The sequence below is a fragment of the Botryllus schlosseri genome, chromosome 5, assembly GCF_051294905.1.
Source record: "Botryllus schlosseri isolate E-star chromosome 5, Bs_hap1, whole genome shotgun sequence".
NCBI lineage: Eukaryota > Metazoa > Chordata > Ascidiacea > Stolidobranchia > Styelidae > Botryllus > Botryllus schlosseri.
In genome coordinates, this window is record NC_137240.1 from 6,580,913 (window position 1) to 6,603,314 (window position 22,402).

A 22,402-nucleotide genomic window follows, 5' to 3' on the forward strand; every position below is an offset into this window, starting at 1 on the left:
TCATAACAGAAAGTAATACGTGAAAGTTAAAATATTTACCTTTTATGCCACCACAAAGAATATAATGCCTGATAACCGTCATATTAAAGATACTTTGGTATTTTTTCGACTATAACGATTTTATTGCACTTGGTGACGATGTTGGGGGACGATCATGACTTCAGAAATCTGCTAGTTCCGGTAACGTTCATAGTTTTGTACTATGTTTCGTATCCTACGATACGACCAATCGAGGTTTTAAGGCTTCAGCAATGAAAATTACGGTTGAAACTATAATTCTCGTTGATAAATTAACTTCCAGTTGCGAGGAGCGTGTAATTCCGGTACTCGAAAAAATCGTCTTCTACTACTAGACTCGAATCATCACAATTAATACTCGATTCAGATTCGAGTACTCGACTCATTATGCCCGGCCGTAGTGATCGTGTTTAGGAGCAAAATGATTACAATAATAATCAATAACTTTAATGATCGACGTTTCTTATGTGTATACCAGTGGTTCTCAACGGAGGCGTCATCCCATACCAATTACCCTAGATGCAATTACAATTGCCTATGCAACCTCCTTGTTCACTGACGGTCGCCCCCGATGAGGGTCAGTTGGAAAGCTCAGAGTGAATAAATTGCGGATCTGAATGTATTGTTCGTTTAAATATTCAAATTTAGCACCACGAGAAACTTATTTTACTTACTACAAAGACGTAAACTATAGTTTGTATCAAGATTGCTTAGCTCATAGCTGAGTATAGTGAGTAATCAACGCACTGAAAAGCAAAAGTATTGGCCAATTCGCTCGTAGTAACCACCGCTTGCAGCAGTCCAGTAGTTGATGGCGCCATGCTGCCGTGCTTAGAATGGCGTCTGCGGCAACGCGCCTTCCGCAAAACATTTGTATTTCGTCACACGCTTGAAACCACGAATTGTGACAACAAAGACGCCCGAGAGAATCTGGAACAGCTGATCGCCGCGGTGGTTCTTCGAGAACTAGTCAGCCGTGGGCAAGCCGCACGGCTCGAATATCTTATCGCCTGGGTTCAATAGTTGAAGTTTGGGTAGTGTATATTTTGAATGCGGTTGTTTTGAGTGGCGGGGCTGTATACGCGATGACCAGGTTTACGTACGGAAGTTTAGCGCGTATACATAACGGTTAGACGATTTAGGACATTCCATATCCTCATGAGAACTACCCAAGGCAAAAAATGTCTCCGCTGCACGTGTCAGCTGATATATAATATGTCAGAGCGAAAGAGTAAGACGGTGGGGAGGCAGTGTATCAGATTCCTGTTAGTTCTACAATTGTTACGGAAATGTGCAACACGCATAGTAGCAATCAGCTGGTGTTGGAATTAGTAGTTTCAAATTTTGAAGTCATTCCGTGCGTGATCCATCGTGAGCATTTCGAATCACGGTATCTCGTACAGCAACACATTGCACAAGTCACTGATAGGCGTAGAGTAATCTTGTAACCACAATATTCTCCTTCGTCCTTCTATGTAAAGATACAGTAACCTTTAAAGCTTATTGCATTCATATTTCGCTTTTATTGTATTGCGAATGAGTATCGTAGGCTACTCCATGCGTGACGGACCGTATGATTTTCGTACATAAACAATGCTCCGTATGTAGTTGCAGACTGTACAGTAGGGCTGTTCAAAAATAACTTTTTTTTCCCGATTCAAGCCGGTCACCTCTTAAATCGTCAGGTTGCAGTAGAAAACCTTGCTCACCAAATTTCACTCGATTCCAACCAGTAAAGGCCTCCGCAGACCCAATTAAAATTATTAATTTATTATGGAAAATTAAAAAAATAAAAATTCCAAATTTTACTGCCAACCCCATGAAATTGTTGAGCTGTCTTCAAAGACGTTGCAAAACAAATTTGAGTCAATTCCGACCAGTAGAAGCGGAGTTATGTGAGTTTTTTGATGATAATCCTCGGATTATCCTTGATCGGTGATAATCTGCGATTTATCAACGAAAAACTTACATAACTCCGCTTCTACTGGTCGGAATTGACTCAAATTTGTTTTGCAACGTCTTTGAAGACAGCTCAACAATTTCATGGGGTTGGCAGAAAAATTTGGAATTTTTTTTTAAATTTTACATAATAAATTAAAATTTTTAATTGGATCTACGGAGTCCTATACTTGTTAGAATCGAACCAAATTTGGTGTGCAGCGTTTTTTAGGGTAACCTGACAATTTAATCAGTGAATGGCTGGAATCTGAAAAAAAAAGTTATTTTTGAACAGCCCTACTGTACAGTGTACAAGTACAGTAGAACTTGCGTTGATATACTGAGGTCGTTCATAGCAATGCACCCATTCCTTTGAAATATCCGCACATTTGGCCATGTTTTGTGATAATTCATGTGACTAGGTGTCTCTGTAACTGTCGGTGCATCGTACAGATGTACGCGATTTGATTAATCTCACTGACTATGTTGTTTATATTCCGTTTAGAAACACAGTTTTACTAAACTCCCGGTCGTTTGCGAACCTTCTAATTTGTTTTATAATCGTGACGTCTGCTTTACTGTCTTCGCTGTCCGATCGCGTGCAGCTATTGATGACACGATCGATATGCAGTTAGTCACACGCTATCGGTCAGTCCGCATTGTAAACCAGAACCTAATCCAGTAAATTTACGGACTTGTATACGTCTCGCGAGGAAATATGAAGACATACGTCGGAGGATACTGTATGATGGCGACTATTGCACTCTTTTTTGTGTCAATAACGCTCGATGCGGCGACTCTGATAATGCCGCAATGGCTGGTACAAGATGACCCAAGAGTATCAAAGGGATTGTGGAGAGAATGCACGTATTCGGACGACGCACAACAATGTGTCTTATCAGGTAAGAGTGCGCGTTACATTTACATATCCTCGGCGCTGTTCGCGTAACATGGCTTGAGTAAATATGTCGAGTGTAGCGATGAGTGTGCAATATCCGGATTTGGGATAAGGCGTATTTTATTAGCGTACAGTCCAAAGTCCACGCCAAACTGCCTCATCAATTGAATCCGATATGCGGCGCCTTCAAAATTGCCAAAATAGTTCAAGTATGTCCTCAAGTATTGCATTTGTAAACGATGCCGTCTTCACGCTGCGGTGCAGTATTGAATCAGCCGGCTATTTCGGCCGGATATAGAATGAATGTAACAGCAGTTTGCACGCTATTCACAATAGGTCTTGGGTAATTTAAACACAATGCAGCACATTGAATGACATTACGGTCGGATCGCCTAAACACGCAGCTGAAATAATGAGAATTGGACGTGAATTATAACAATAATCTTCGCAACTTCACGGCTTTTAATCTGTTATTTCTCACCCACCTTAAGTCTACAGCAGGGTTCTCATATATTTTTGGAACGGTCCAGTTAGAAAAGTTTGAAATGTGCTTTGATCCGTAATAACCCGCACGAAATTATTAACATACATACAAACTAAAGTAATAAGGTATAAAACAAAATCAGGTGAAGCGGTATTAGCAAAAGCAATATGCTGTATTTATCGTTCTGTTAGTTATAGCTAGCTACCGGACGGTGACAATTTTATTTCCTGATATTTCTTGAAATCTTGGTTCTGAAGTGGTGAGAGTGAGTCGAAGGCAGTGGTGAAGGTCTTCACTGGTCAAAAAAAGGAGGAAGTTATTCTTTACAAATTTCATGCCTGTAAGCGCTGACTCGCTGCGTATTGTTTTTGCAAATCAGCGATGATGAACGAGACAGATACAGTCCGGATTCAACAATGAAAAGCTTCTCATTCGGACCGTGGTTCGTCAGTTGATTAACCCTGGCCTACAATGTCGAATTTTGTTCCTTAGAATTAAATTGTTGTTTCGCGTCGTCTATTAGGCCTATACATGATTTTGTCCGAGTTCGAAAAAGATTTGGAACGCTGATTCGCACTTGGTCATTTTGAGATGCTCCTATCTGTTCATTACATATCATTGTGTCTTGCACTGTATATCGTGTTCAGCGGTAGAATATAATAGAAAACCGCTGACTACGATTACAATCAGCTGTGGATAATATCAATCAATCACAATCGTGAGCAACTACAACATTCTACAACGCGAATTACCTATCGAAGCCATAAACACACACCAGCACTCTAATAACGTGACGTATTTATGTCACTCGCATCATGATCGATGAGTAAAACCAATTCAGCGTATTGCGCCTCGCTATTGAAACTACCAGCTGGTATTGATCATAGTTACACACGGAAGCTGACTACGTTGTTTGAATGTAATTGAAATACGGGTTTGATTGCGAAATGTTGAAACAGTAACTTATGCTGCGTTTCCAGAGATTTCCGCCACGCACGATACAATATTATGCAGGAAGTGGTGACCTTGTAGCGGTTTCGGTTTTCCTCTCCTAACCGGTGTGGTGGGAGGAAGCTGGCGCTAATTTCTTGGTAAAGCGATTGGGTTATCGCCGGACGGGTTAGTCACATTGAAAGTTATAGGTGTATATGTTGACAGTGACAGCAATATTCCCGCATTCGTTATTACGTAAATGATAGTGCCATTGAAGTTATGGGAGTCAAATTATATTCGCAACGTAACTTTATCTATGGACCGCCTCATGCTGATTGATAAGTGCGTTGCGCACGCGTAATTGTGCGGGTACTCTATCGTGCGGTTACTATCGAGCAGGCTGAACGCAGCTTTGGAGACGATGTACCTCATCCATTTTCCGAATTGGGAATGTCAAACGGTGACTTTGGTGATTCGAAACCGAGTCAAGTGCGTATCCTCGAGTCGAGCGAAATATTCGAGTAACATTATGACGTCATATCAGTATTGATGACTTAGATCAGTGGTTCTCAACCTTTTTGTGTTCGCGGACCCCTTTTTGACCGTAACAGACCCCGCGGACCCCCTCAAGTTTTCGTTCAAAATTATCTCAATTATCGTGCAACCGTCATCTGTCTTGTGCAAATATTAATTGTAGGCTAGGGAGAAATAGCCACAAAATGACTTTTCTTGAAAATAACTCCATACTATATGTGAAAATTGGCTACCGTAGGCTTTTATTATTTCGAAAGGAATTTTCCAGCTGTATTTATTGTATTGGAAATACTCATCTTCGATTTGATATGAATGAGTGCCAAAATCCATTTCCAGTTCCACAAAGATATATTGGTGGCGAATGTAATATTACCGCGTAACGCCTCCGACGACAGCTTTTGTTGTGAGTTTTTAATGAACATATCACGTCCAGCCTAGTCATTTCTATCTAGCATCTTATATTGAAGTCATTTAGTGGTTATATCACAGGAGAAAATGGATTTCGTGGCGAGGTTTCAATTCCTTCATTGGGGCTGATTAGGGAAAAAATTCAGGAATTTATATTTCAGACGACTGGTTACCAATTTGCCGAGACTGATAACTCCAAATCCAAAATGTTTTGCAAACTTTTAGAAGTCACCCTGCTTGACCTTGCTATCTCCAACATTTCATTTTTCCACAAATCCCAACAAAAATCTGTAAACAACAATAGGTTTGCATCAGCAGGCTGTTGACAAATTGACAATTAAAATGAATTTGCACATTCGGATATTTTATCTCAAACGACCATTTCGATGATGCGAGTCCTAAATTCTGACCAATTATGAAGCGAAACTGGCTCATGCTTTTCCTAATTGAAATAAATAAAAAGTAGGTTGACGATCATTTTAAAAATTTAGAGGCTTCGCGGACCCCCTGAAAATGCTTCACGGACCCCCTGAAAATGCTTCACGGACCCCCAGGGGTCCGCGGACCCCCGGTTGAGAACCACTGACTTAGATAGTTCAAGTGTGTATCATTATTTTTGCTGCAAGGAATATATTCCATATATGAAAATCGATGCAATACTTACTGAAACTAATGAAGAACCGTCGTTTCCGTGAATATACCTAGGTATGTGCCACAACGTGCTTTGTATGCAAAGTTTCACAACTAGTATTGTAATTGGAATTATAGCTATACGCAGTTTTTCTGATATTAGATTGGGATTAGAATTACTGATTTCGCAAAAAACTTGGAGATCGAGTTGAATTTTATCACCGACTGCAACTCCGACTCCAGACATTTCAATATACCGACTACGGAAACTTTAAACACACCGACTCCAACATTCCTGTCAATCTGGACTCGTAAAATAATACGTTTATTACATTTTAGTTATTATTATTATCAGCTGAATCGGCACATTTATTTGAATTAAAAAAATGTGCTCCCAGAAAGAAATTAAGTTTGTGAGAGCCCGCCTACGTCAGTGGTTCTTAACCGTTTTTCCTCCAGCGCCCCCTTTCATAAATTGCCTGGGTCTAGCGCCCCCCCCATTTTAAAGACTAGTAAAAAACAATGGATAAGTGGTCTTCCGGGTCGGTACTTCACTATTAGAAATATTTCGAGCTTGGATTGTGCCCGAGGACCACTCGACTAATTAACGATACCGTATAATAATTGTGCTATATTTGGGATCGAATCAAGGTTGTTATAACATTCATCGGGCAGGCCTACTGGCTGATACCATTTGGTTCGAGCTCGATGTACACATCCAGAATTCACCTCTGAGATTGGCAATACGGGGATGTTAATTGTATTGGGTTTTGTTTTATTGCTTTGTGTGACTACTAAATCAACTGAGAAGGTGGCAGAGATCCGCTCACATTAAATTTAGTACTGAACAAACATGAATGTATTCCAAACAAATCAACACGTATTATATAACGTTCCTGTTCCTGTGTTTGGGTCACAACACTAAACAGTATCATCCTTTATGATACGATGTTAAAGTATATCGGCGATCAAAAAGCACATGCAATTCATTTTACATCCATGAATTAAAATAGACCACTGTATTCAAGGAAACACTGTCGGTGTACAATTCGCGCGGAGCGCGGCTAAAAATTTCCATATTTGACAGGTTTTGTCCAATGTTAGTTTGCAATGAGAACTCAGGGATATAGGCTATATAACTATATAATCATATGTCCTTTAGTCCTTACTACACCATCTACTGCCAGGCCAATTTTCTTCAGCGCCCCCATATCGCCCCCCTGAGCCCAGCGCCGCCCATATCGCCCCCCTGAGCCCAGCGCCTCCCATATTGCCCCCTGAGCGATTCCGCCCACTTCAAAATTCAAATCGCGCCCTAGGGAGCGCTTGAGACAAGGTTAGGTAAGAACCACTGGCCTACGTGAAGAACTTACTAACTTGTGTACTTAACTGCAGCAGCACTTCGGAGTAACGTTTGAGAGCATTGACGCGCGTTTAAGTCTAGTCTGAGTCGGATTTATAGCGATTCAAGTTACTCCGACTCTAACTCCGACCGGTATGTGTTTACCCGACTCCGACTCCAATGGATGTTACAATATTTCTGTGACTCCATCAAGAGAAACTTTAATGAACTCCGACTCCACAGCCCTGCTTTTCATTCTGTTTCTTCTATTCTAGAGCGTTCGACTGCTGAAAATCTAGTGATTTCGTTTCTCGTACTGAGCGTATTTCTCAAGGCGCCCGCGCTTCTACTCGCCATTTTTAAATCGTGGCGTTTCGACCGATGCCGGGTTCCGCTGACTGTCGCCACTGGCGTAGCAGGTAAGATACTATCATGTAATCGCGATTTATAAGCTTTGCAATTGTTGGGGCTTGATTGCATTTCCTATCGTGCCGAAAGGTCATTTCCGCGTCTCATTTTTACATGATATTTACTGAGCCTAGTGGATTTCTTTGTACGTAATTTTTGATCGTGGTGCACAACGACAAAATCTTTCATGATTTTAAACTTCGCCAGGCAATAGCACTTGAGTTGCTGGTCAAATGGCGTACTGTTGCCGATACCGCCATCGAATATATTTGTCTTTACGCTCTATCACAAAGAAAAGGCATATTTGGATTTTTGTTTAAAGAAGGTTTGGGCGTACCGCCAATACTTAATAATTGTAGGATTGAATTACGATTTTTCAAGCGACTATACGGCGTGCAACTTGCAGTGTCAGTGAAAATGTGCGCTTTACCAGCCAACGATCAGTCACACCTATGCAGGTTCCACGTATCCGCACTCCTTAGGGTCTATAGGTGTAGGCATATATGGAGAACTACATGATATATATATGGTTAATTGAGTATATTTGGCTAAACATCCAACCCTGACGCACTGCTGATTAAAATACATCCCCTAAAGCTGAGATCATTAAGTTCGCTGGTCCGATACAATGATAATCGGCTGATTAAAACTGCGCGTAAGTTGGATACGATTTCGCGCGAGGATTATCCTGAGTCGTCTAGTGAAATTTTAATCCAGCGAAGTGGGTTGCCACGAATAGCAGTTTGTAATCAAGACGATTAGCATTCTCCCGGATAGGCTAACCTTTTGATCTCCGCCCTTAGGGTGGCTGAATTATGAATATTGAAGGGAATCTACTAATTTCCGAAAAATTCATGATTATTGTACTTGTTATTTGTTTATAGATGCCATGAACATCGCTGCCGTCTGTATATACGCCGCGTATCGGCCACCAATCGATCACGATACGTCGCCCACTTTCGGACTGGGCTTTCAGTTGAGCGTCGGCAACGCAGTGCTGGCGTTCATCCTGACGATCGCGTGCTGGCACGTGTTTTTGACGAAGGAAATTTTAGACAACGCCCCAAAAACGATGCAGCAATCGTCCAGAACGCAAGGGACCCACAACGTACACATTCTCTTTTAAAAGCATAGCAAAGCGGCTCTACAGATATCCGTCATTGTGATGCAATTCCGTGCCTACTTCTCGCTGGTTGCACTCTCGTTTACACAGAGGTGGTCAGAAATTGCTACTTTTGCATGTAATTGAGTAGAATTTCCAATGTTACTTCTACTTCAAGTTGAGTAGCAACGATGATTATTACCTTAAGCCTTTACTGTGTCTTTCCCAAGACAGCCGTCTACGGCGCAATGTCCGATTTTATGGATCACGTTCTCTGCCTTGCTTCGTTCAGACTGTTAACCGGCATTACTTCCCCGTTTTATGGTAACCGCTTGAATTCTTAGCTGGTAATTTGTGTGTGGTACTACGCGTCAAGAGTTTTGACTCTCAATACTTTTTTATGCCTTTTATCTTATAATTTTAAGTATGAGCTTACTGTGCGGTTGATTTTATTTGCGATTCGTGGCTGGCAGTCGGAGAGCGATGATATTTCGTGTTGACCACCCTTCCATACTTGGAGAACTAGAACAGTTTTAACTTTTCCAAATTAGATTGGAATTAGAATTGTAACTACACAGTGTTTTTTCGAATTAGACTACAATTAGAATAAATTAAATTATAATTATAGCTACATAGATTACTAAATTCGCGAAAACTTGTACATGGAATGAAGTTCAGTTCATAGCAACTCCGTGCTCATTCTTATAAGCACGAGAAAAGCAAATGTCTGTATACTGTGTACAGCCTGCTTGATTCAATTCACACGATGAAGTTCGGTTGCAGCATTTCTGGAATACCAGAAACTAGATTAGAATTATAATTAGAGGATGGAAACATTTCACGAGTTAGATTACCGGCCTTTCGCTTTAATTGATCCAATTCGTCAGTTAGAATCATCTGGTTCTTCAAGTCTGCTTTCTTCACATTTCTGACCCGTTGTTATTGTGAAGTCCCATTTCGGCCACAATGCGGATAAGTTATTGATATTCTTCTTGCTCTTTGTAAATCTCGCCTGTTAGCTTGTTGTTTAGTATGCCACATTTCAGCTGCTTATCCAATATTTATGAGAATCCGATGCACTGGTAGCGATAAAGCGCATTCATTCCGCCTGCGAATAGCTATTTTATAACGTCATGCACTGTGAAGGTATTTGTCTGAAGATATTCCGCATCTGCTATCACGTGTCAATATAACAAGAATGAATCCCCCATTTAAGTCATTCATAATGGAGTTACCGTCAAGATTTACATTCATTACTACTGCTACAACAACTCCATCACCAACTGCCTAACTTTATAACGGATCCCGTGCAATTGTTTAATTCCTGGAGAATCACTCATTTCGTAGCTGTCAGATTGATACTTCGACGGTTTAGGAATGTTTATCGAAATTGTGATCTTTGCGCGTTTTTTTTTCACGCGAATATGTATTTTCTATGCATAGCTGTTCTGACGACGCGTGTGTTGAACGGCGACGTAATAAAACATTCATGTCTGTATGACTTCGTAATACTTGCTCTGTTGAATCTCCTCCTGTGCTGGGTTGTGGGATTATAGATTAGGGCAGTGGTTCCCAACCTGTGGTACGCGTACCACTAGTGGTACGCGAAGGTCTTCCAGGTGCTACGCGAGTACATTCTGTTTTATTTTTCGACCGAAGGGAGTTAGTAGTTCTGGTGGGGTTGATATTGAGTTTTTTGAAGCCGTCGTCGTCGTGGGTAGTGGCAATCCCACCAATGATGGCATACGGGGAAGAGATCTAGTCGTAAAGCATGGGGATTCTTACTTAACCAAATTCCGATTTAACATATTTGACCATAAGAATTGCAAATGGATCAACTACAGATATCATATACTGCGCCTTAAAATGGGCAGTGTATTATCTGTTGATTTACGAAAACATTTTGAGCCTACTTCAAGCCTCTGAAATTCCGGATATTTACACATATTTTAGAATTTCCACCCAGACGCAGTTTTTACAGTGAAATTCCGGACGTATGGCAACCCTAGATAACATCATAGTGTACTATATGGTGTGGACACAGGCAAATCTCACGGCTCAGTGACATTGGTCAACGTCACTCTCTCCTTCTGGCTAAAGGCAATTCGACGGTAATTTTTGACCGGCTTGCCGAGCATTAAATTTGATAAAACGGGTATCAATCGAAAGCTACCGCGCTACTGATAGCGAAAATATAAATTTTATTCTGTTCGTGGCCCCGGAACCCCTCAAAACCAGGCTCCTCGAATGTTGTATTGTAACGGAGTTTGGTCATGTGACGCAACCATGCCGTCTAGGAGCAGGTGGGGAGCAGCGCAAACTGCAAGCGTATTGGCCATCGTTGTGCATATAATGCACAACCGATTGAGCATTCACACTCTTGCTCTCGTGCGCAGTTGCTCCTGAGCTGCTCAGACGACATGGTTGCGTCACAATACCAAACTCCGTACAATTCGAGGCTGATTTTGGGGGGCTCCAGGACTAAGAGCAGAATAAAATTTATATTTTCGCAATCAGTACCGCGGTATATTTCGATTGATACCCGTTTCATCAAATTTCGTGCTCGGCAAGCCCGTCACAAATTACCATCAAATTCCCTTTAGCCAAGTGCAAAGAGTGACGCTGGCCAATTTCACTGAGCCGTGAAATTTGCTTTGTGTCCGCAACCAGACCATATAGGACATTCTGATTGGATCGCCGTTAACCTACTGTTAAGGATGGGCAAGTATATTTGAATAATTTGTAATGGCGTTTGATCCGAATGCATCATTTCGAATCGAATCATTATTTTTCGAAAACCGAACCAGAGCATTTGAAGCCATCACGTCGGTGTGAATTAGCCGGTATGGATGGGCAAGCCGAGCTAACCGACACTTTTGTGATTCCCAACTATTTCGATCAGGTATATCGAATTATCGAATCATAACAGAAGATTCAAAGAAAAACGAGGAGTCATCATATTCGGGTAAATTACGATTAGATATGGGCAAGTAGAATCTGCAGCAATTAGAAATCGATTGTCAATCCAGACGATTCGAGGCGCAGCGATATAGGAATGAATACATCGCGGTTATGCCTGTACCCCGTATCACAACTTCGCCTATAAAAGTGGTTCTCGACCCTTTTTCCTGCAGCTTGCCTTTACGAAAATTGCCTAAATCTGGCGCCCCCTTCCCCATGTTTTAAGGATGGTAGTAAAAACAAGGGGTAAGAGTTCGATGTCCGGTCGGTCTTTTCTGGTTGGGACTTCACTAGTGGAAATAGTTTGAATCACACCCGATGACCACTCGAGTAATTAACGCTATAATAGTTGTATGTGTTATATTGGGGATCAAATCAAGGTTGATATAATCCTAGGGTTACCATATTTTGGAAATCTGAAAAGTGGACACTTTTTAAAGATGTGCAGACTTACAATACAGGAGTAAAATCCGTAAAAACGGTTAATTTTTCCCGACTTTATAGTTGGTTGACTAAAAAAAACGGTCAACTTTCCGACTCAGCTTCCGAAATAGCCGCCGGAGCGTTACATCAGTGCTAGTTTATTGTATCTCAGTCGAACTTTGCCCTATATTTAACCAAGATTCTCAAAAAAGAGGATAAAATCTCAAAAAAGAGGACAGAAGGGCGTCCTCCGAGGACACTTTCAAAAAAGTCAAAAAAGAGGACAAATCCTCTTAAAAGAGGACGTATCGTAACCCTAACATACAGTGAGTTAATGTTATAGTATTAGACGGTATACATTTCACTCAACCGTATAGTTTCAGCCGCAGCTTTCAGTTGAGCGCCGGTAACGCAGTGCTATAGCGTTCATCCTAACGATCGAGTGCTGGCACGCGTCAGTGGCGAAGGAAAGTTTTGAAAACGCTCCGAAAACGACTCGTGAATTCTCTAGTCCGGCGGCTCCCAACTTGGGCGATTTGGCGGTCCAGGGGGCGAAAATTACGAAGGGGGCGATAGGGGGTGAAAACGGACGAATGGGAGATAGGGGGCGAAAACAACGAAGGGGGCGATAGGGTGCGATGGCGCGATAAAACGGGTATATTGGAGTCGGGACCGTAACTGCCGCACTCCAAACCCCCCAGTTGGGGCTGGGGGGCCCGAAATCGAAGGAAGCCCAAAATTATTTCGTGAATTATCATGAATGATAGAGTATTTTTTTAGAAATTTATGCGACTTTTTCCAAAAAATTTGCGCTTCGCGCCATTTTCAATTACATGTTTCTTGATGTTTGGGTCCCCGTCACCCAACAAAAATACGCATGATTTAGGGAAATGGGAGACTTCGGCGTCGGTCATTACTGCGCCACGACGCAACAAGACAAATGAAGTTAGAGGCCATGTAACATGCGACTCCGAGAAGTATGCCAGAACGATCAGCAGCGAGAAGACCTACCTTGGCCGAAAACTTCGATATATACAAATATTTGTTTACTTGCCCATAGGCGCCTCAATGGCTGGCGTCGAATGTTCCTGTCCTAGCGACCTTAACCTTACAGGACAAATGCCATCCCGCAAGGAAAAAATTATTTGCCAGTAAACAAATACCAATATGAAATCATGTGCGTCTTTTAGTTTGGTAGGGCCTACGTTTTGACGGCAGCCACATCTTCTAACATAGCAGATATAGGAGGTCACGAAATAGCATCATGTAAAGAAGTCAATATAACAACGATTCCGCCAGAAGATGTTTAACTATTATTTAGGGGTCCTACCTTTTCCAACATACCACATCGACCATATTGACCGATTCAAACATGAATTATATAACTTTGTCGCGCTTCGCGAGTTTTGGCGAAATACGTTGACTCACCAAATAGTACATGAAATAGGGTATAACGAAGTGCTGTTTTTTGGTTCCCAATATTTGGGGGCGATGATCGGCGTGGAGCTTCAAAAGGGGGCGATGAGTCAAAAAAGGTTGGGAACCACTGCTCTAGTCAGTGGATCTCAACCTTTTTGTCGTCGCGTACCCCTTCGCTCACGCACACGTACAGCTGCTAATGAAATCGTGAGTCAAAATGGAGGATCGAATACGATGCGCCGAGAAGTTGAAACAATAAATTGATATGGTACAATACAATGTACCTATCTACACATCCGTAAAAATATAAACGCACAAACTATATTCGTTCGATTCAAATCATACAAGAGGGTTGGTCAAGGTGGACCCTGCGCGATGTATGCACTGAGCCATCTAAGAAACAGAGATACGTTGCTATTAGATCATTTTAATAGTACATAAACGTAAGCTGTGATCATTTTATTTTCGGTCGATTTATCTGTGATGCAATGACCGGTTGCTCTCACAAGACACACCAGCGTATCGAGAACAATCTGAACATAAACACGATACAGAAATATAGTCGACACCGTTTACTCGATGACTTGAAATTGACTCGAAAATTTTGCTCCCAGTCCCGAGTCAATCCACATTTCTGAAGCGCCGAGTCAAGTCAAGTCAAGTCATTTTTGCAAAGTGACTCGAGTGAAGTCAAGTCATGCGAAATAGTTGATAAGTTGACCCGAGTCATCCCAACACTTCTAAACAGCAATGTAAATGTATCAGTAGGCTATTGGCAATTTGGAAGTCAAAATGAGTCTGCACAGTAGAATATTTCATCTCTGACGGCCATTCTGTTTATGTGAGTTATTATGTTTTTGCAGTTAGAAGCGAAACTGTCTCGGGATTTCTCTAACTTAAAAAAAATACAAATTAGGTTATCAACCATTTTGCAAATTTGGTGGTTTCGCGGACCCCCTGAAAATGCTTCGCGGACCCCCGGTTGAGAACCGCTGCTCTAGATCAGGGGTTCTCAAACTTTCTTAGACACGCCACCTTTTATGATAGTGAAAAATTGCGCGCTCCTTATCGTCATATTATCTCTAAATGCAACGAGAATGCTGGCAATCCAACTGATACTTTGATGGCATGGAAGGTTATGACTCTTGGTGAGAGAATGACTCTCGATGAGGGAATTCTCAAATATGAAATTAGGACTATACACAGAGCAATAACTATGAATTGGTGGATAAATCGGGCGGAGGGCGAAAATAATTTTTATTTGACCACAGCTTCGCGCCCTTTTCAGATTCCTCAACGCCCCCCAAGGGGGGAGCGCCCCGAGTTTGAGAACCACTGCACTAGATCGCAAGGACCTCACAACGTCCATGCAAATTTTTTAAAATAAGAAAGCAATGTACTATCGGCTGTCGACTTCGCGAACCGACAGTGTAGTCAAATACCGCCCCTAACTGGAGTGTAGCTTCCATAGGCTATACTGACCTTCGATGCTGGCTACGTAGATGACATGGGGTCATTACCGCATCAATGTGTTCGATGGCCATAACGATTGCGATTACATGGAAAACTAATTGATCACGATTACATCTAAGTAAGGTGTAAGCCCAAGCCCATCAGATACTAGTAGCGGTGATGTGTTTGGAGAATGAATAATACCTTGTATATAGTTATCGCCTTTAGCGTTCGTATATATATATATATATATATCATCGCAACAGCCGAACTAGTGTGATAGTTACTGCCTACACATAAGGCTACTGGTGATTCCAGGTCAGAAACTGAGAGAAGGAATTGTCAGCATTATATCTTAAAGTGTAAGTTAAGCGTCGATTCGCCATTGTTGTCTGATGTTTCAGGGAGGCGAATATATTATGCAGCTAAGAGTTTCTTGGAATCGTGTGACCATAATGGCTGGGATATGCTTACTTAAAAGCATAGCGGCAGGTGATGCTGCCAATATTTGTTAGTCCATCATTTACTAAAACCTTTACTCAATACAGCCACGGAAACGCTGTGTTACGGCGATTACCAGTTTAAAAGCTACACATCACCTTCACAGTGGGATCAAGCCAGGGAAAAGTGTGAAACCGATTTCAACGGATATCTAGCCAAAGTGGATTCAGTGGATCTTGAGAAAAATATTCAGGAGACGATGCCTCATGGGTTCGCATCATGATTCCAATGCATGATAACTTCTTTGATGGTTTGATCTGAAATTTTAAATTTTGTACCCGTAGGTCAAGCCATATCGGCGGAAGGAGGAGTTTGGGTCAGCCTTATCAGTGGCGGGATAGAACAAGCTTGTCGGGAGATCTTATCTTTAATGAAAACGGGTGATGCTATCCATATTGATGCATAAATCGAGTTGGAATCATGTTCAAATGCTTCTCAGGGTTCATTTGGAGTGTCTAATATTGTTTAGCAGCTCAGACGATAGGAATGTACCTTACTTGGCATCTGCTAACTGCAGTATACAACGAAAATATATCTGTCAAAAAGGTGAAAGCAAATATTAAATATCTGCATTCTGCATATCCCTGTTTGTCACTTTCTTCATAATTACTACCACGAACTGCGTAGAATTATCCTCATACGTACACTTTATACATCAGTGGTTGCCAACGTGGACGATATCGCCTCTCAGTGGGCGATTTTGAGAAATAAGGGGACGAAAATGCCAAAGGAGGCGACTGGAAGGCGATGGGGCGAAAATGTTAAAACGTCCTGTGAGATATATTTAATTAACACAGCCAAAAATACACGCGAAGAAGGCTTATTCTTCATATGACACGGAAGTTGACTAAAAAAACGTCATAACTAGGGCTATTTTTGACACGTCAAAATGAGTCAAAAACTTTTCAAAATTGTAGCGTTAGGTCAAAAAATAGTCAAAATTGTTTACAAAGTCAAAATGTTTTGCCACCTGCATTTCGTTTGTATCGTAAATGTTTTAACTGTCTGTGAGCTTGTCATACGAAATTTTACTGCTTTTAGCTTACTTTATAGGCCTACCGTTGTAGACGGCACATTATCTGCTTATTGGGAATTTTAAACGGCCCAATGAAACAAATAGGTTGACACGGTGTTGTGCTGAACGTACCGCAATATCCTTACTGAAGCAAAACTGCGTGGGGATTGGTTCTTGGCCCATGATGAAAAATTGTGATCCGGTCCACGACGACTTTCCTGCCGGTCCAGCAGGCATTTTACAATTTTATACCTTAATTTCAAGATGCAATATGCTGAAGGCTTGTCCATTGATAAAATAAATAAAGCGCCAAAACTTAAACTGATTGAGAACTTCGTGAGGTACCATTAGGTCTGGAAACATTTGACTTGAAGTTCAAGCCGTGTCATTTGACGACATGTGAGCGACCAGTACAAGCTGACTTGCTAAAATGCGCAGTTTGCACGATGATTCGTTTTCCATTCATTCATTTTGTGCAGTATAGTAGCCTAACTATAGTAACTCCCACACTACAAACCCTAATTGATTGGGACCGAGCTTGAAGGAGCCCAAAGTTATTTCGCGAATGAAAATAAACTAAAGATTATTTTAGTTGAAACTTCATCCAACTTTTAAAAACAAAATTTCGCACTTTGTCCGATTTGGTGTCACTAATTAATTGGATATTGAGTGATCAGGCATTTTCGGCGTGAACCATTGCCGCGCCACGACGCACAAATGCATGATGAAGTTTGGGCTAACACAAGACTGCGAAAAGTCTGCCAAAGATTTGGAAGCGACAAAACCTTGGCCGAAAATGACTGCCCTTTGTAGACCAAAAACCTCGATGTAAATATATCAAATTGTCCATAGGCACCTAAATGACTGGAGCCGAATTTCCCTGTACTGTAGGCTACCCCACATCAAAAACGCCATCCCACTGAGAAAAGTTATTTTCCAGTGAAGAAATAACAATTTGGAATCGTGTGCTTCTTTTAGCTTAGTAGGCCTACGCATGGGCGATTTCAATATCTATTCACTATATAACAGACGTTTTTCGGGGGGGTTGGCTGACGAAGTGCCTTTTCGGCACTGGTTTTGTGTATGGCCATTGGCCAGGTATAGCTGTTGCAGGTGTTTTCGTGCGGCGCATTGTATCCGTAGTAGCCAGAGTAGCCTACGTATGGTGGTAGTGAACAATCAGCATTCAGCAAGGTAGCACGACAAGGTGCTTGGTTCGACTCTCAAACACCTCTTCTCTCGATATTGTCGAAGAGAATAATATTATTCGACTTGGCATGGTCGGTTAAATCCACGGCATACGGGGCGAAAGACTGTAAACGATTCTCTGCGGTAGCACGTTTATCTGGACAAGGCAATTTTACCTCGACTCAGCAGACTCACTACCGAAAAATCTCATGGATACCATCATGAACATAATTAATTACGAACCAAACCCTAAAATGTCACTCTCTAGCACCATATACTTGCAAAAAACAGCTTCATACTCTACATTTTGGGTTGATTTCAATTACAGAAAGTCCACCGGTCCGTCAAATATTTTTTGAAATTTTACCGGTCCGCGAGGTGAAAAAGGTTGAGAACCACAGATGTAGACAACATTGTCAGAATAAAGCAGCACGCTGAGTCATGTCAATGTTGTCAGCCAACAACTGCTGCTGTTGAACTTCGTTCTCCATTCTTGTCAAGTTACTTACTAAGAACAGACACTTTCTACCCGAGAATGTAGGAAAGTGTACTATACAACAAATTTTAATTATCTCTACCATAATGCGTGATATAACTTGGAATTCTTCATAGGTCCAGATTTCGTTAAAATAAAAATTTGTCGTGTAAAAATTCGTCAGTTTCCAAGTCAAATAAGTCTTTTCAAGACAAACTACTTTGTAAGGACAGACAGTTCCAACCAGAAATGAAGATAAGTATTACACCTAATTTACATACATAAAGTCAAAATTAAGTATTGCAATGTCAAAAAATGTCAAAATTGTGATGTTTTAGGTCACAATCTTCCCTTTTTTAGGTGAAAAAATCGCCCTAGACGTAACTAAACGTGCAAACCGGTTTTCAGAGCACATACTCAAAAAATTGACCTCATTCGTAGTCAATTTACCAGCGAGCAGAGTTAGATGAATAAAAGTCCCGCATAAATTTCCTCTGTTTTGGAATTGTCAATACTGGGGGCGAAAATTTGTGTTCAGCTTGAGAAATGGGCGATTATCCGAAAAAGGTTGGGAACCACTGCATACATCATTCTCGCCCCGCCATGATGTGGCAATGGGCGTGTTGAATAATTTCATATACGTGTATAAATCCATTCCAAATTAAGATAAATCACCACCTGCAATAGAAAGCGACGAGAAAATTATTAGCACAGCGGATGAGTCGATCAAGTGTGACGGGTGTGCACCGACGTGGATATCAGAAGATCTAGTCGCGATTCCTCTTTGTGGAGTACAGTCAGATCGAATATGCCAATATATTTCATCAACTGGATCTCGTTTACACTTTACTAACGCATCGGAAGAGGATTCTGGCGTCTATTTCTGTAAGACTTTGAGTGATCCGAAAACGTTCCAGGCTGTAGAATTAAAAGGTAATGTAAAACGATATCTCCATGTATTACTCACTACAAGAATGTTTTATAGTTCTCGGAAAATCCGAAATCAATGAGATCGTAACATCGCAATTCTCAGCAAATTCAACGGTGAAATGGACTCCAGGTCGTTACGGGGGTAATTATACACATATGTACGTGATACAGTGCTCCGTCGCTATAAATCGTTTTATCTGTTACTTCGTTTATTTAAGTATCACCTTGTCGGACGGACGACGCTTTGAGGTCTTGCCTGGAGATGGCAGCGTACAAAGTTTCGTACTGACAACACTATTTGATTCTACAACGTATACGTTGAATGTAAGAAACTGCCATGTTTTTGCGAAAGCAGTGAGAATGTTAGCAAACATTCCATGAGATGTAGCATGTGTCTTGGATTAGAATAGAGAATCGTTGTTTTATTTACATGGTATGAAATGCAAGGAAATAATGTGCAGGAAATGCATATGCATGTAACTGTTTTATATAATATTTGCAGTTGCCAAAATTTGAAACATCATTTTACTTTTTTTGCATACGAATTGAATTCGCGAATGGCCTTTTTGCTCCTACAGCACACATAAACTTACCCTGCATCGTACTATTCGCAACTATGAGGGCCGATTGACAAACCACTAAAATTATTCATTGTAACTACTTTCGATGTTATAGCATACTGTTAAATACGCCGTATCGTGAGACTATATGTGACATGTAAATAGAATGAATTACGCTAGGAAAAGAATATTCCACTTCCTCAACCACGCAGGCTATAATTTGCTACTTTTAAGACACACAGGAATGTACGTACCTCTGTCACAGGATTTTCACGCATTGTTTGTTAGTTTGTTTTATTCTCAACATTAGCGCTTACCGCCTATACGGTCATTTGCGCCCAGCACGGAAATTTCATTAAGATCAAAATCTTTGCGGTCTTTTTTTGTCATGTTACGGAGGACTTCCATTCTCGCGCTCCCCCCCATCGGTCACTCTCGTTTTCGTGCGTCCGAAGTCTTCAGTCTTTGCTGCAGACTTCTTTGGCTCGGCTCACCATCACTCATGAGCCTTTTCATACACTGCAATTGCAGCAATGTTAGCGATGAGGAGCTCAGATAAGTTTTGTGACTGCCTCATTCCATTCACAGTAGAGACTATAGTATTCAAGACAGTCCTCGGTACTACTCGTAAAAGTGGTGTTACCGCGAGCTTGACTGTCATGTCACTGCAAATATATATCTGCAAATACGGTATTTTCAGATATCAACCTGCGAATCAAACTGTACTGATAACTTCTCTCCTTCAACTGCTACTTTCATGACTGGCGGAACATCGAATAACATTTTGAACTTGTCAAGTACTCTCGCGAATACTGATCAATGCATGGTTTCATGGAATCCTCCGAATGCATCATTTAGCTACACTTCGTATAAGGTGGTGTTTTGAGTTGCTTTCCAGCATATTATTCTGGATGAATATAGATGGAAAGAGGCATCCATAAATTTCCAGATTCGCATTTTGGAGACGTCCTTGTCTTATAGACATGGTGCGATGCAAGAGAGTCGTTGGTATCACAATACAACAAATACGTCTTATATTTTTGATGCCAAACCAAACATGAAGTACGAAATCGAGATGAACGCACTAAACGCCGAAGAAATCGGCCATCAAATTTGTATTGAAGCAGGATGCATTCGACCACCGTCGGGTGAGATTTAGTGGCACGTTTTGCAATAGATCCAGGACTGTATTTATATACGTCTTCAATTAATTAATTCAAGTTTGTCAACCGTAGCCGGCAATGATGTTGTCACGATGTCACCTCTGGGACCATTAAGGTATCCCTGCGTTGGCAGGGCTGAAAACCACTGAACTATACTTTCATGTGTTGACAAAAATCCTATGGCCAGTCAATGATAGCGTCGTCACTTTTATAATAGCTCCGGAAATCGTACCGACACCTAAAGTACACCAGTCTTCGCCATCTGATTTCCCAATCTTCACTCTTAAAGTTCCAGGAGAATCTCATGGATTAATCAGGTCGGTAAATGAAGAAAGTTAACAAACTTCCTGAATATATCGCTAGAAAATAAAGGCAGAATTCGACTTGTATATCGTGGACATCGCAATGATGCATCACTCTCGGCGAATGTAGCTCAATCTATTGGTCTAATACGTCACCTATTAGAAAGCCAACGTGTATTGACGAACTTATACGCCTTAATTTATAGCTGTATATTGATAACGGTAAGCTCGAACCAAGACGAAGAGATATTTGCGACGCAGCAACTGAAATATGACGATTTACAAAGCCTTCAAAGTTCCTTCATGTCGACCCGCAATAACACCGGATACATAGCAGTGGTTGTATCTCCTCAAAGGTGAAATATACATTGTCCGTTTTTGAAATTGTAATACATTAAAGGTAATCGAAAGGCGACTAGCCTCGTAAAGATTAAGGGTGCCACCTTTGATATCTACGTCACAATGTTTCAAAGCGACTTTGTGGTAATGACTTTGTCCGCCCAAATCTTTCATTGTGGTCTCACAGATGTAGGACAAGTGGACTAATTTAGGTTTCGTGCAAGGGCGTAGCCAGAAAAAATATTTGGGGGGGGGCGAAAAATTCGATGACGTAAATTAACTCCCCCCTTAAAGATAACGTAAAAAACGATGGCCGTTGGCCCTTATTGGATGATTAACACAACATCTGGGGCGATCGTTATACATATATTCCAGTCACAGGCATAAAGTGATGTGACAATATAATGATTTTGAAAATCTTCGGCGTCAAGGCTTTTTTATGGTTAATGAATGAAATTGGTTCATTATTACGTTTTGATTATCATATTCACTGGTAGGGCTGATAGAAATGGTGTCATCGAACATTCAGGGGGCACTTGAACATATGTTAAGAGCACACGGCAAAACTATTTAGAGTTTCTAGAGGGCGAGCGCCCGACGGGACAGTTGTTATTATTGCTGTTACTTCATGACTTGGAGAGAAAGCTGTCACCACTCGAAAGATCGCTTACACGCAAGATCGTAGCCAGAAAAGCAACTTTTTATGGGGGGGAGGGTCAAATTGCTCATGAGTTTAGGGGAGCTCCCTCGTGGGAACTCCTCACAGAACCGTACATCCTGCCATGGGCAATTTCATCACTACCCTTTATACATACGATTCTTAGACGCACACACACACACACCATATGGAAGCTTCCATAGTTGCTAACTATTGCTTGTATTAGGCGATCGATTCACGGACGAGCACAAGTCGCTGACATTAAGTGATGAACAATCAGTGGTAATTTTGGGTCTAGTCGCGCGGAGCGTAAATTTTTTT

At 41.3% G+C, this 22,402-nt stretch overlaps 2 protein-coding genes across 2 annotated transcripts; both read left to right on the forward strand.

Moving 5' to 3' along the window:
* Positions 1 to 2,126: 2,126 nt before the first annotated feature.
* LOC145438795 (uncharacterized) lies at positions 2,127 to 10,204 on the forward strand. The gene is made up of 3 exons (XM_080316142.1): positions 2,127 to 2,858; positions 7,461 to 7,604; positions 8,478 to 10,204. Exons 1-3 carry the CDS (start codon positions 2,675 to 2,677, stop codon positions 8,717 to 8,719), a joined length of 570 nt encoding a protein of 189 aa, XP_080172268.1. The 5' UTR covers positions 2,127 to 2,674; the 3' UTR covers positions 8,720 to 10,204.
* A 5,027-nt stretch (positions 10,205 to 15,231) lies between these two features.
* Positions 15,232 to 21,505, forward strand: LOC145440020 (uncharacterized). Its single transcript, XM_080317681.1, has 11 exons — positions 15,232 to 15,442; positions 15,499 to 15,661; positions 15,736 to 15,831; positions 15,891 to 15,997; positions 18,796 to 19,062; positions 19,115 to 19,217; positions 19,278 to 19,383; positions 20,320 to 20,493; positions 20,569 to 20,767; positions 21,000 to 21,099; positions 21,291 to 21,505. Exons 1-11 carry the CDS (start codon positions 15,346 to 15,348, stop codon positions 21,442 to 21,444), a joined length of 1,566 nt encoding a protein of 521 aa, XP_080173807.1. The 5' UTR covers positions 15,232 to 15,345; the 3' UTR covers positions 21,445 to 21,505.
* Positions 21,506 to 22,402: the final 897 nt, after the last annotated feature.

What these genes read in the sequence shown, in the direction of transcription:
- LOC145438795 (XM_080316142.1), top strand. Translation starts at nt 2,675, where the DNA reads ATGAAGACATACGTCGGAGGATACTGTATGATGGCGACTATTGCACTC. An exon ending in ACAACAATGTGTCTTATCAG is followed by an intron (nt 2,859 to 7,460) that starts GTAAGAGTGCGC and finishes CTTCTATTCTAG; the next exon opens with AGCGTTCGACTGCTGAAAAT. An exon ending in TGTCGCCACTGGCGTAGCAG is followed by an intron (nt 7,605 to 8,477) that starts GTAAGATACTAT and finishes ATTTGTTTATAG; the next exon opens with ATGCCATGAACATCGCTGCC.
- LOC145440020 (XM_080317681.1), top strand. Translation starts at nt 15,346, where the DNA reads ATGTTTCAGGGAGGCGAATATATTATGCAGCTAAGAGTTTCTTGGAAT. An exon ending in ACTTAAAAGCATAGCGGCAG is followed by an intron (nt 15,443 to 15,498) that starts GTGATGCTGCCA and finishes TACTCAATACAG; the next exon opens with CCACGGAAACGCTGTGTTAC. An exon ending in CAGGAGACGATGCCTCATGG is followed by an intron (nt 15,662 to 15,735) that starts GTTCGCATCATG and finishes TTGTACCCGTAG; the next exon opens with GTCAAGCCATATCGGCGGAA.